This window comes from Bacillus rossius (assembly GCF_032445375.1).
Source record: "Bacillus rossius redtenbacheri isolate Brsri chromosome 9 unlocalized genomic scaffold, Brsri_v3 Brsri_v3_scf9_2, whole genome shotgun sequence".
Lineage (NCBI taxonomy): Eukaryota > Metazoa > Arthropoda > Insecta > Phasmatodea > Bacillidae > Bacillus > Bacillus rossius.
Genome location: NW_026962013.1, coordinates 1,000,132 through 1,014,607, shown reverse-complemented (window position 1 = coordinate 1,014,607; position 14,476 = coordinate 1,000,132). Strand labels below are relative to the sequence as shown.

Genomic DNA, 14,476 nt, shown 5'->3' with positions numbered 1-14,476 from the left:
GGTGATGGTTTGAGTTTAATCCCAAATTTATTTTCTAAAAAAGTTGACAGGTTTCTTTAAATGAAAAAAGTATAGTTTTCCAGCGACTATTTCGTTTGATTCGTACGTGCGTTGCCGCAGCCGCACTCCTGCTTTTTTGTAAGGAATTAAATCGTCGCGCTACACTAGCACCACCTGTTAGCAACATCCCGAACCAACATGGCCCGCTAGCAGACAGCCCGCGTCAGTAGATAGCAGGACAATGCTGTGTCGGCCGCGGGCCAAGATGCTATACTTACGTGGCGTGGTAGGGTATTCTGGTTATTTTGACGCAATCGGTGATCGCATCCGTACTTATGGGATATCGTTTTAAAGAGAATTCACACATCTGCTCACAGAAATTAAGATTTTGTTAATATAACCTGTTATTTTCCAATTATACAGGTTTAAACACAATTTTTATGCTATTTTCGGTAAATTTTTATTTTTTGGGGGCCAAAATTTGTCCAATTCGGTTATAGCGAGGATCAAACCCGGAACCGTGACACCTCGCTATAACGGGACTCTAGTGTAATTGGAGTGAAATCAAAGGTGGAGAATTTGACTGAAGATATGTATATTGATGAGTTTTGGAATAGAAATTGCTGGTATATTAAATTAGAGAACAGCCATTAAAATCCATTAACAAATATAACACACTGGGACGTGGACCGCAGCAGTAATAGCAATGGGGAGTAGCCTGCTGTCTGCGGTTATGGTTCAGTAAATATTTTATTTGTATAATTATTTCATTTAGATTTTTTAATATAATATATAATATCTTAAATTATGGTGATGCTGCTAGCATCAGAACGCTTCATGACGACATAGAAATCAAACCTGTCAACGACGTACTGTTATGTTGCATGCAGGTACTGTATGCTTGTGTGTGTGTGCAGTACTTGTCGCTGATGGCGGAGCTGGGGGAGGGCACCCCGCCCGCACGCGACGCCAACAAGGACAAGCAGAGGTTCATGCCACGCAACCGGCTGACCCCCATGCGCCACTTCGACCGGCCGGCGCCCATGAGAGCCATCATGCCCCCCGCCCGTCGCCCCCCAGCTGGTGCCCAACACGCTGCCCCCCACCCCCCTGGGCCCCGCCCACCACCAAGCCCCCCCGGCATGGACATGCCGCCCCCCCGCCCCAGATGCTGCCGCCCCTCAACCAGCCCCCTCCGCCCTGGCAGCAGCCGCCCCCCGCCCCCCGCCATGATGCAAATGCCTCCTCCGCCCCCTCGCATGATGTCGTGGATCCCGGCCCAGCCGCCCCCGCCGGGCTCCCAGCCCCTGCCGCCCCCCGTGTTGCCGCCCCCCGTGTCCCAGCCCATGGGCCCCCCCGCCGCCCCAGCCCCCAGCCATGCCCCCGCCCTGGCAGCAGCCGCCCCCCGCCGGTGCCGCCCCCACCCGCCCCCATGTTCCCCTGGCACCAGAGCTACCCCCCGCCCCTGCAGCCGCCGCCCGGCTCGGAGCTGTCGGGGCTGCCCAGCCTGCTGGCCGCCCCTCCCCCGCCCCCGCCCAGCTAGGCGCTCGTGACACGTTTCAGTACCCACTGATTTGACTTGATGTCAGCTTTTGGACATCCGCCATTGCTAAGCAATGTGTGCTTAGCAGTGGCGTATGTCCAAAAGCTTACATCAAGTCATGCACTCCCATTGCACAAATCTTTCAAAGATAATACCCACTGATTTATTATTAATGTTAACTTTCAAATTCTAATTGATTCTTATTACATTTTTTTTTAAATTTAGGTTGTAATTTTATGATATTCTTGGCAATTTTGGAAACATATCTAGCAAAAAAGTGTCCATATTATTTGTGGTTGTCCATGGTCATAGACATTTTTAAATATTTTTCCAGCTACCTGTATGCGGAAAAAAAAAAATTAATACCGTGATTTATTGCATAACTGTCACACATTTGATTTTCAATTAAAGTTTGAAAAATAGGAGTGCAACTTTTGTGCAAGAAAAGCATTTTTTGTGAGGTATCTTTTCAATAAGCATGGATAATACTGTTACTGATCATATACTTACCGCTGTGTTCGCTTCTGTCTCAAATTAGAAGAAGCATCTGCTGTTTCCTCGTCACGTTGCCCACCCGCCCCTCCACACACTCGCTCACAGAGCCATTTTTCTTAGAACTAACCATAAACTCTCTATTAAGATGGTGGGGAAAAAATGTTTTTTGGACCTCTCTTGCGATGAAATAAAATAAGCCTTCCTGCATAATTAGCTTTTCTCCACGTTACAGGATCTTCCCAATTAGTCACTAACCCACATTCTGCTCCCGTTTCCTCTTTCATGTTCCCGTGGGTTTCTGTCCAGCATCCACCCTCTGTTCATGGCCGTTCCATTTCTCTGGCAGACTTCCTCCCACTTCTCACATGCACTGTCCGTGTTTCCACAGCGTACCTTGCTAATGGAGGGTCTCGTTCCATGATCCGGTGCCGTCCGGACGCTCTTGCGTGGATTACCGCACTGCCGGCGTTTGTAGTTCCCCCAGACCGTGGTTACTGTCGGGCCTCGTTTCAGTGCAGTCACAGTTCACATCGCCGTTGGTTGACATGCGGCATGGGAGCGGTCCCGAACTTCCTGCATCAGTTGTCGTGCGTAGGAGGCAGCCCTGGCGAGATGTCGGTTCAAAGACAAGTTGCAAGTACCTGCCCCCGTACACCTCGATATTCTGGTCTGTTAACTGGACAATGATTGGTACAATTGTTTAGTTTAGAACTCGACTATGTATGATAGGATAGTAGTAGTTTTATGCTGTGTACACACGTGTAACATGCTGCTTCATTTTTTGTATGTGGTGTATAGATTGTAATTCAAAACAACTAATTTTCTTAAAATGAGTTAAGTTAAAATAAATTAGTTTATACAATTTTAATTAGTTATAAAAATTGTTTGTATTCTATATGTCATTGTAAATAGTAATTCTATTTATGTATATAAATGGTTCATGAAATGTAGTATTTTGATGTTATGGATATAAAAAAAATCATTCTGAGAATACAAGTATTGAATTTGAATGAATTTCAGTTGTAACACTAAATAGAAACTGATTTTTGTTCGACAAGTTTGAGAGGTGATCAATGTTTTGGTGCCTGGAATGTCAATGGAATAAAATCCTTACTGCTTGAAGTTCAGTAACAACAGTAACAAAAAAAAACTAATTATGCTACAATTTTTTTTTTAAGATCATTTTTCAGTTGGAAAACTTTGCAAGATATTGATAAAACCTGTAATCTGACACCGCCAGTAGAGCAGCCACCCTGGCAAGCGTGGAGGTAGCAAGAGTCCGTGACGTGTTGGTACCGACACTTGACGGTGGAGACACAGTTTTTGCTTGGGGCTATACAATGTACTAATAATTTCTGTTAACTTAAACACAGTTGGGAGTAAACAGTAGTTAGTTTGTCTGTTACAGTTTCGATGTATGTACATTACATAATAATATAATTATGGATACAAACTGCCAAAGTTATCTTCTTCAGGTTGGGTTTATGTACTGATGCGTAGGCTTTTAAAATAAATATGAATTAATGTGTAACGTTTAGGAAGTTTCACGTGACTAGTTCTTTGAACAAGAACTTTTTTATGATTAATAAACATTTTAAAATGTCCAACCTGAAATTTGTAAAGGTGTTTTTTTCCACGTGTTACTGACTACCAACTGCTGGAAGCACTGGAGTTTGGTTTTCATTGCTCAGGTTCAGTGGTGATTTTTAATATTGATTTGGGAATATTTGTAGGCCCCCCGCACATTTGTGTAACATACCTAATATGTGAACTTCTGATTTTTTGTAAAATGAGTAGTATCAAATACATTAGAGACTAATACCGGACAGCTGTAAGATTTTTGGTGTGAAAACCTGGCGTTGCATTATTTTTGGTTCAAATTTTACCATGTTCTGATATTGTGTCCCTGTGTTGATTCAACATTGTTATGCCCATGAGCGTCCAGTATGATCAGACTTTCTTTTTTCTGATCGCCACTGTTGTTTCCGGCATGTAAGATGTGGCATTCACGTGAGCTGAGTCTTGCTCGCACACTGTAGAGAATCTAGTTCTCGACCGACGTAAATGGGAGGATGGGCGAGAGGACAAAGTTGCGTGTGTTTCTGAACTCAACCTTCCCCCCCCCCCTCCCTTCTCTTCCCCTGTCTGCACCAAAGGGGGGAGGGGGTTGGATCAGTTTCAACTACCTTGCTTTTATATTCTGTCTAGAGGAAAGCATGACGCATACAGGACACCAACATTGCTGGCAGCAGTTGTGAGTGTGGAGCTTAATTAAGTTGTTATTAAATTATCGCTTCTGTATCCTCTAGACACTGTGCAACAACGACATAAGTACCATCATAAAATTTAAGTAGCAATTCCAGTTTTTCAAAGTTGTGTAAAATTCTCGTGTGATAGCTGAAAGTCATGTAATCATATTTTGTTACGAACTGCTTAGCATTAGGATTCCTACGAGTATGTGAATGAAAGTTGGGATTCAGTGAGGTATTGCTCTAATTGAAGTTTCACCACAGCAGGCAGGTGTTCTCAGTGTAATAGTGGAAGCTTGTATTGAACTGTTTCCATCAGAGAGAGTGTACCGGCAAGAGACACTTGAGCTGAAGTTTGGACCTTGTACAGCGAAACCCCTTATTTACGTTACCGTTATTTACGTTTTCCCGTTATTTGCACTATATTCTTCAGGTCCCGTTTGGTTCCCATATAGTCCAATACAATACTTTCCCGCGAATTACGTCTCAAAAATCGAATCAATCCCGCTATTTACGTCACGTAACAACCATAAACAACCAGAAAATACCGTGGAGCTAGTAGGCAATGAACATTTTAAATAGCAAAATATACATATTTTATAACATGAAAAGTTGCTTTTATTTCTAAACATGTAATAATTTAAGCCTAGGCGTGTAAAAGTACGAGTAATTATAGCAGGAGACAATCTAAAATGCACGAGGGGAAAACGTAAACTCATGAATGTACAAACATGGCTGCTTGTAAGTTCTGATACTGTATTTATGTCACAACTTAGCCGAAATACTGGTACGAGACATAAACTTCACAAGATAAAATGAGCGGTGTCTTGGTAACTGTTTTATACGTCTTTTATAATTTGGGAAGTATTGTACAGTTGACGCCATATTTTTTAAACTAACCATTTATTTCTGGGGATCGTAAATAATTAATTATTGGTATCAAGACATCATGATAAACGTAAACTTGAACATGTCACGGCAGCGAGAAAACTGGTGCGTATACCAATAAACTGGTATTAGAACTGGACAAAATTGGTACACGGGAGGTGGAGCTTATATTTTTTTCCGCTAAGCTCGCATCTATTGGTTGGCGGCTGATGGCGTCATGAGTCTGGGCGGAGCATAGAGTGCGCATGCACCGCCGCGTCGTTACAGCAGCTGACCGAGTACAATGACCTTTCTCCGCGTTTGGCGCGCTATTGACGGTAAATATTCATCAATTTGCGGCCTTTTCTTAAAAAATTTTTTACTGTGAGCAATGTGTATGTAGCCCGTATTTGTTATAAACCCTGCCGGTTGCAACTGTATTTATAATTTGGAGAGGCAAATAATCTCCTTGAACAGCCAAAAAAGCAAGCAGAAGAAAATTTCAAATTTATTTTTTAGGAAGTAATCAGAAAAACATTTTGGCTTTCATTCTTTTTTTATTTTTGTCAAATGTGGTAAATTAATAATTGATTAAATACTAAAGTAAAATTTGTTGTTAGTGTGTTTGTACCTGCATTGTAGTATGTGCTATTAAACAAAAGGAAAAAAATTCTAAATAAGGTAAACTGTACTCCTTTTTATACTTTTCCCTTTATTTACACTTTCCCGCTTTTTACACTTTTTTACTTTGTCCCCATGAAAAGTGCAAATAAGGGGTTTTGCTGTATATATGCGAGAGTATTCTCTGAAGTTGTTTTGGTGAGGTAATGAAGTCCTGGTGTAGTGTTCATAGTTGACTATGATTTATTGTATTTTACACACACTATTTTGTGATTGTTCTCATTATTCTGTATTATATTACCTGTGAAAGGAATAAATTTTTATTTTTTATTTCCGAATGTGAATTTCAAATTCTGTTTCTTTATTTTGTTGTGTAGTTTTACTGATGCTTCCAGATTTTTTTCCCCACCTCTTGTAGATGCTGTTGCATATGTAATAACAATCATACCTGCATTTTGAATGGATTTCTTTCAGAAAAAACAGACTCAGAAAAATATGGCCTGGATTTGAACCCATGTCGTGAATGTAATACAGTACTTTGCTCGGGTTTCAAATTAATATGTAGCTAATATATTAAGATTGCTTACATGCTGGATAGATTACAGTGCATCAGTTGTGATAACTGCAGGGGGTCATCTGCAGGTGTGGTGCCCCATTGCTGTATACCCTGGATGTGGAATATTCCAAGAAATGAAAATTTAAAGTTTGTTATAACTACTATGTTTTCTGTTGATTTGTGCTGCTTTTATTGGATTTTATTGACCTATAATTCTTTATTGGTATTTTGCAATCAGTTGAAAGTCATTTTAATTTTATAAATAGAACCTCAAGTGCATTTTGGGCCAGTGCCATGTCGGGTTATCAAACAGCAACGTACTTGTAACAGAAATACCAAAGAAAAATTAATATATAGAGTACAGTTGTACATCAAACTTCTCTGAAACGAACCTTCACGGTTCCCAGGAATAGGGTCGTATAAGATGTTTTCCGACAGTGTGACAATGTGACAGTTCATTTCAAACCCCCCCCCCCCCCCCCCCCCCTAAACCGCTACTCACTAAGAAACCAGCCGTACAATGGCAGGATGCTGTCACTAACAATGCTAGACGGCTTCGCTTTAAACCCACTTACACCATGACGAAGTCCGTCGCCCTACAGGCCACCTCTAAAGAAAAGATGTTAAAAGACAGTTTATTTTTAATGGTTATTTTACATGTACGTTTTCTGCTTGCCGTAGTTAAATACACTAGAACCCCGGATTTAACGAAGCAGTGATTTTACGAATACATTCTCGGGATCCGACAATAAAATTGGACATTTTGATCAAAATGTGAAAATCAGAAAAAAATTTTAAAAAAAGAAATGAAATGAAAGATCATTAAAATCTGTTAATTTTAACACACAGCGTATTTTTGTGTCGGCTTTAATACTTCCAATAATGTTCATGTGAGAATAACAAAAAAAAATAATGGGACATTTCCTTTAAAAATATGGCCGCTGTAGGTTCTGCAACGCGATTGGGCGCACACGAAGCTCGCCCGGCTGGCTGGCGGCAGCGGCTTCATGACGCATAAGCTCACCCCTCCCACCCCACGGTAACATTCTTCAAGACTAGCTCATCCCTCCCAGACACACAAACCATCTAGTGTCCTCCCCTCCCACCACGGTCCTCCCTTATAACACCCCACCTTCGCTCTCCTTTGAAAAACCTTCAGTGAGAAAATGCTCTTTTCACCCTCCCTTCTCCCGTAAAATTGGACTATTATGAGGGAGGGGTAAGACCGTTGTAAATATTTTCGGACCCCTCCCACCCCACTAAAACACGCCCAAAAAAAAGTATGTCAAAATATGTCACTTTTCACACCAAGTTAGAGTTCAGTCATCTCTGGCAAGGAATTTACAAGCTTTCAAACTTAAATATAAATGTATTTAAATAGCAAGGGTCCTATGAAAAGGAATATACCGAATAATATCAAGCTGCTGTCACCAAACAAAGCATAAAACGGCCCAATGCGTGTTCTGGTCGCTTCGTTATTGCTCGCGCGAGAGGCGAGACGTGGAATGTTAGAAGAAAGAAAGGGAGAAATGCGGGGGAGACAGACGTCAGCCAGTGCGTTTCCTGCGTGGGGCAGTGTTTTTCCTGCATAGCCTTTTTTTTTTATGCTGGGTGAGGCGACCGTTTTCTATTAACCCACGGGAAAAGATAATTGCTTGAGCTGTCAAAATAAACATCGCTGCGGCAGTTAAAACAAGCCGAGGCGGGCGTGCATCCATTCGGTCGCTGTGTATAACTACTCGAAAAACATAGCGTCTCAATTCATAACAAGATTCCTTATAACCTACACGTATTGCCGGATGTTTTCAGCCTGATCCATGCAAGTTCTTTAGCCACGTTTTGAATGAAAACAACTGGCGGGCTAGTGTTGTGCCCTGTTTTGCGGACACAAAAAGCTATTATCTATTTGCTGACAGTTTTAATATATTTTTACTCTCGTTAAAATGAAGCAGATAACGTACAAGCAGCATCCGAGATCGGCCGCAGCGCACGGTACGGGGGGAGGGTAAGCCGACTACCATGTTCACACGCTGAGGCCGGAGGGTTTTAACCGGATTGTATTAATAGTAATTAATATTTAATGATATTTTATTTATTAAGTCATAATACACAAAATCGGAAAGAAGAAAAAACCTGCATATGCGCTGCCTACGGCAGTACAGCACTCTGCAAGAGAAACACAGTAACACGCTACTCACCACAATAAACTTATTTTCTGTCCGATTTTCTTCCGGTTTTTCGGCAATTTTTTCACGGTTCCTCTAAATCGGGTTGTAATAGAGAGGTGGTCGCAATAAATGGGGTCGCAAAAAAAAGGTTTTACTGTATTTAAAAGAAGTTGTAGTAAGCCGGTCTATAGAAAGGGAACATAGATTGAGTGTTCGTGTTGCAAAAAAAAGTGAGCAATGCCTTTCAGTACTCGTCAGTGGTGTGCAACATCGAACCTTGGTAACGAGCAAATGAATGTGTTCTCATGCAGCAAATACACACTGGCTTCTGACAAATTATTTAAGTAAAATTATGTAAAAATAAGGTCTAGCTGGATAAATATACGCAAAATGTGTTTTTCAAGTATATTTCCGGACGCGCATCTCTCACCTGCTGCTAGAATTCACTGCCAGAATTTTAAAAGTGGCTTGCCACCATGATGCCCAGAGAGCATTACGTTTGCTATTTAAAATACTAAACCCGGCTTTGGATCTGAACAAGGTATTTTATTTAATTAGTGTTGTTAAAAATAAACAATTGGCAATAACGTTTCACTTTGACATTGTGAACCATCCACCATACATAGCAGCACCGTCAACTGTAACTTCCAGTTGCACATATTCATCGTATTCACGGAATTACTCCCACCAAATGCAGTATACTGAGAGTTGAGATGTTGCACGTCAATAATCACATTGTAAATGTGAAATGTAATTTGTTAGAAAACTGAAATGGAAACTGGCAGTAACGATGAGCTCGCAGCTGAAAAGTGGCTGTGTTGTGAGGGTGTTGGAGTAAGTATGAAATAAATATTCATTGCTTCAGTTAGGTACAAAACGTATCAAAAGCTTTATTGCAAGTGAAGAGAGCGCAGAAGTCAGTGCTTGATGACGGGGAAGTCTGCGTACCAGCCGTAGGCGCCGTGGTGGCCGGTGTGCGCTCCGTAGTCTACGTAGTCGTGGCCGTGGCCGTCGTCGTGGTGGTGTGCCCCGCGCTGCACTCGTCCTGCCTCCTCGCTCGCCCCCGGGGCCTCCCGGGCGACCCTGCTGGGCCCGGGCACCAGCTCCACCACCTGCCAGCCGGGGGCGCCCAGGGGCTCCGCCACCTCCACCACGTCCACGCCGTCCAGCGGGATGGCCAGGAAGCGCGGGTGTGCTCGCGCCAGCGCCACCAGCAGCAGCACTGTCAGGACCTGCGCGGGGAGCACACGTGGCGTGCCGGTCCGGGCGCAGCACTTGCAGGCGGTACGCGATGTTTCACCAACTGTGTGGCGTCATGTGGATGTGCCAGGTGCACAGAAGAGGAAAGCAAAAAAAATGAATGTGAGCGGGATGCTTGATCGATGAACATTGCTATTGCATACCAACGTATTGTCGAAAGGAATTCAAACAAGTAAGTTCATACATGACATGATTTTCACAAACTATTTATTTAATTTTACTTTAATAAATTTGTTGTAATTGTTAATATAACTTAAATTATTTAGCAACCCAATCTAGAGAAACAGTATACAATTATTTGTTCTGTTTACATTAGATCGTCATCTATAAGAATATGGCATTTATTAATTTTAACACCATGTTCCTGGCAAAGAGCTGGAGTCATGTATTACGAATTTAGTAAATGAAACTTGCAGCAACTACAATACAACTAAGCTAGCAACACTTTAGTGATCCCATAGTGATGCTACAGTCTGTAGTCGCCTGCCCTGGTCAGCAACTGAGCGTGATGACTTGCCCAAGACATCACAGCTGACCGCCTGTGCTGGCTGGCACGTGACAACAACGACCAGCATTGAAGTTGAATCTTCCAAGTGGCAACAATTGTATCATAGTTTTCTGAAGCAATTTTCAAGAAAGTTATTCACCCTTGTAAATGGTGAACAAAGTACTTATATTTTTAAATATTATTAAATAATATTGATGAAACAAAACAGGGTAGACATCACTGAAAATGTGTACTAAAATCATCTATTCTAATTATAGTTATGAGGCTGCTGAAGATGTGACCGGCCAGACAGCTTAGCGTGCCACCCTGTGGGATCCCTAGGGACCAGACAGTAACCTAGAGCAGGTGCAATGTCCCTCCATTAGCTTCCTGACAACCAACCACCCCCTCCCACCCCTTCCATCCTTCCTGCACCACAGCCAAAAAATCTTGGTGCCTCTTTGTCTCACTCGAGAATCCGACAAGTCCACCAGAGTCCTGTAGACGCCATTGTTATTGCAGCTTTGAGTGTTAAGTCGAGTTTGATGACGCGACACTTTGGAGGGCTACGAGGCATTTCCAGGGCGTTACTTGAGAGGTATAAAAAGGTGAAGATTGACCTGCGAGAGCAGTGAAGTGAAAAGGTTTGAGTGACCCTTGGCGAGCGATAGTGGGCGACGAGAGGGGTCACTTTGCGACGGACGAGTGGGCAATGTGTTGGGACCTAGGAGAGCGGTGAGAGTCTAGCACAGTGGGGAGAGCTAATGATGGATTAATTCGTAGACAGACATCCCAATTGTTGTAATTTAACCGATCGTGTAAATACTAACTTATGAAAGAATAATGCAATTAATTAATTGGGCCTTCAGTTCTGGGCCTGTTTTCCCATATTCTAGCAGTATTTTTAATAACAATTGTAAATCTGTGTAATTGCCTGTTTTAAATGGACGCAGATATAACCAAATTTACGAAAATAAACTGTCTTGCATATCTGCAAGAAAATACGGATGGTCTTAAGATCCCCGAACGAAAGTAGACTAACATTTCTCGAACATTTAGTTCTGAAATGAGCAAGCATAACGGGAGTTAGTCTCCGAGGCTACGCGATGCGGTGACTGGGAAGAGGCGAGCGACAGGCTACCAACTCACCAGCTTCATCATGGTTGTCGGCGAGGAGCGGTCGACGGCGATTGGAGCGCTGGGGCCGGCCTGGCCGCTTATAAGCGGCGCGCCTCGGTCGCTTTCTCGCGCCTCCCGCGCTTTTTGCGGCCTGCCGGTCCACCCCCACCAGCCCTCCAGCGCGTGACGTCACCAGGAGCAGCTACAACTGGCTTCTCCAGCACACATCGCATTGCAGCAGTTGGTCGATTATTATGAAGATATTTAACAGCTGAACGCAAACCATCGTCAAACATGCTATATTGTGTAGAACTGTTTCAGATACATATCATAAGAGCGGATTTAAATGTTTAATATTTCTGAAACCGAACATTTTTAAGATTTTAAATATTTCTGGCTTTAAGATTTAAAAAAAAAGTGGAAACGCATGGTATATTTTATTTTACTATGATGAAAGGAAATATGGTTATATACCCATATAGCGAAGTTCGTGCTTAGTTTCTTACCTAATGTTCTGGTAGATTTTTAGATATGATTTTTCACTTCATTACATTAGAATTATCCCGCTCACACGCATCAGGGGTCAGTGGCGTAGCCAGGATTTGTGTATGGGGTGTGTTAAGAAGCATGTTCCCCCCGTATTAAAAGGGGGGGGGGGGGTTTCCCCCGGGAAAATTTGGATTTTAAGGTGTAAAATAGTGCTATTTTAGCAGTTTTTGGCACTTTAATTTAAATATTGTAAAGGTAAAAATTTTATTAATTTTAATATGAAATTTGTTTGGGTGATGAATAAGAAATTAATTAAAGATTTTGTGCTAATGGGGGGGGGGGGGGGTGTTTGAACCCCTAACCCCCCCCCCCCCTGGCTTAGTCCCTGTCAGGGGTGGAATTTCTAAAAGTGGTAAAATAAAGTTATTATTGTATTGTTCAGTAGAAAGAAAACTTTTATTAATAATTAAAAGTAGTTATAAATTTATTTTTAATCATTTATAACACGAAATATTAGAGCGAAATATTTTAATACACTACTACCTCCACTATATTTTCGTTGATCTGATTATTCCTGCATCATGCGAAAAGTACTTTTAAAAAAAATCTTCAACTTAACATTTAGTCGGTATGAGTTTTGGCTAACTTACAAACTTAGAAAACGATACATTTGTTGCCACTTCGAAAATTCGACTTCAAGCCTGTACGCGAGCTTAACTATTAGGACCTCTGAGATCTCGAGTAAAATTAATTTTTAAACATTCAGTTGTTTTTTAAACACTTCATTACAGTAGTAGTCAGTTAAAGCTTGAGAAACGTAACAAATTTACGTATTCTGACTATTCAAGACATGTATGTTTCAATATGTAGTCAGTTACGCCTTTGACGCCTCTTAAACATACAACAATACGTCTTGTTTTCCAAGACTTACTACGTACGTTACACTCTTATGTAGTACTCATATTTGCACTTCCGTTAGGAATTGTCGTATTATTTTAGTCTTTAATCCAACATTAGTGCGACGAATGCTAAAGTAAATCAGATAACCACATTGTTTCTGATACAGATGAATTGTCACGTCATTGCACTATGGCGTCTAATTACAGAAGAAGGTTCTTAATTTAAGAAGGTTCAAATTGACCATTTATCTAAATGTTGCGTTGTGATTGGTTGGCTGCTACACTGATTAACTGTCATCATACGTAGTTGGGCCATAAATAATAGATAAATAATAACATCAGAATGTTGAAAAATTACCAATTTCAAAATAAAAGTATTTGCCAATATAACATAATGTTACAAATAATACATTGTTGAAATTACATTCTCAATTGTTACAAGACGGGTTAGAACAATCGACTTTCTACCGATTGTTTGTAGCCATAGAGTCAGTACATTCATAGACATGTGCAGTCTTTCATTATCTATATAAACAAATTTTGTTAAAATCTACCTTGTGAACGTTTCGTCACATTTTTTATTAAGAATCTACATGTTAAGATAAGAAATTGAGCATGAATGATACGAACAAGTTAACAACAATCAAGTTTTAAATATTTTTCAAAATTTGACACCTCTGTTGGAGAAATGGGGGTACGTTGCTTCTCAAATTTGTTTTTTTCCAAACCAGTAAAATGTAATATCCTGGATATACTTGATTAGCATTATTCTTATATATACTGTAAATTGTAAATGTATTGTTTTTTTCAATTTTGTTCACTTAATTACGTATTTACTAATGAATCTATTTTCATATATTTATTGTGTTGTTGACAAGATTCCTGAATGAAAACATTATGTCAACAAAAAAAAAAACGCATTTACCTAAGAACTTGCCATTACAATCCATGCACAGAGATAGCTCACGGAGACGTGTGGGTGACAGAGACAACTGTTCTTGTATATTCATAAAACGGCCGTAAGAGAAATGCCAACTGAAGAGAATTCGTATTCAATAAGTCCGCACCACGAAATCCCACAGCTTTATTGTAAAAGGAAACAAAATATTTGAAATTGCAAGACGGCAAGGCTCCGCCTCCCTGGGCATAATACATACAGTGAGTAGATCTTCACAAGAAACCACGCGATTTGAAAACTGCTCGAGATATCCGAGTGGTGTCTGTTTACGCATTTAAGAATGCGCTGATGGCGGATTACCTAGTAGTTCTGTTCCCGTATTCTGTTTTTAAACCGTATTTTAGGAGAGTGAAAAGGATTAAAATGTGTGATTTCAGAATCATTTTTAGACATGAAATGCCCGGTAAAGATCCTTGAAAAGCACTCAAGGGCTTGCATTACTTTCTCCGCTATAGAATGTGGTTACCGCTCGAATATCATAGTTGTCCTTGCGCGATGAGAAGACTGCGCGCCAGGTGAAAGCCTTGCGCTTAGAGGCGTTACCGCGCTAGAAGTACCAGCGAGCGTGGCAGGAGAGCTATCTAGGTAATGTACAGGAATGGCCCTAAGCCTTAGCGGTATAAAACCACCTGGGATGGATGTCGACGGCGTGTCAGTTGGTAACCCTGAGGTCGTGTCAACCTGCGGGAGGGGAGGGCAGTGGCCTCGCGACTCAAGCTCCACGCCTGCCTGCACAGCTCGGGCCTCGGGGGAAAGTGACGCTTT

The 14,476-nt window shown here is 41.4% G+C and overlaps 2 protein-coding genes across 2 annotated transcripts in view; one reads left to right on the top strand and one right to left on the bottom strand.

Moving 5' to 3' along the window:
• The window catches only part of LOC134542762 (splicing factor 1-like), a 29,722-nt gene extending 23,603 nt beyond the window's left edge, over positions 1-6,119 (top strand). Inside the window, exon 9 of the mRNA XM_063387265.1 lies at positions 918-6,119. Within this exon, the coding sequence (XP_063243335.1) occupies positions 918-1,553 (636 nt within the window). The 3' untranslated portion in view covers positions 1,554-6,119. The remainder of the gene's footprint in view (positions 1-917) is intronic.
• A 3,297-nt stretch (positions 6,120-9,416) lies between these two features.
• On the bottom strand, positions 9,417-14,191 carry LOC134543216 (uncharacterized). Its single transcript, XM_063388118.1, has 3 exons — positions 14,178-14,191; positions 11,396-11,516; positions 9,417-9,731 (listed from the first exon to the last, which is right to left on the bottom strand). The coding sequence occupies exons 1-3, from the start codon at positions 14,189-14,191 to the stop codon at positions 9,417-9,419; spliced, it is 450 nt and encodes a 149-aa protein (XP_063244188.1).
• Positions 14,192-14,476: the final 285 nt, after the last annotated feature.

What these genes read in the sequence shown, in the direction of transcription:
- LOC134543216 (XM_063388118.1), bottom strand. An exon ending in CGACAACCATGATGAAGCTG is followed by an intron (nt 9,732 to 11,395) that starts GTGAGTTGGTAG and finishes CTCCCCGCGCAG; the next exon opens with GTCCTGACAGTGCTGCTGCT.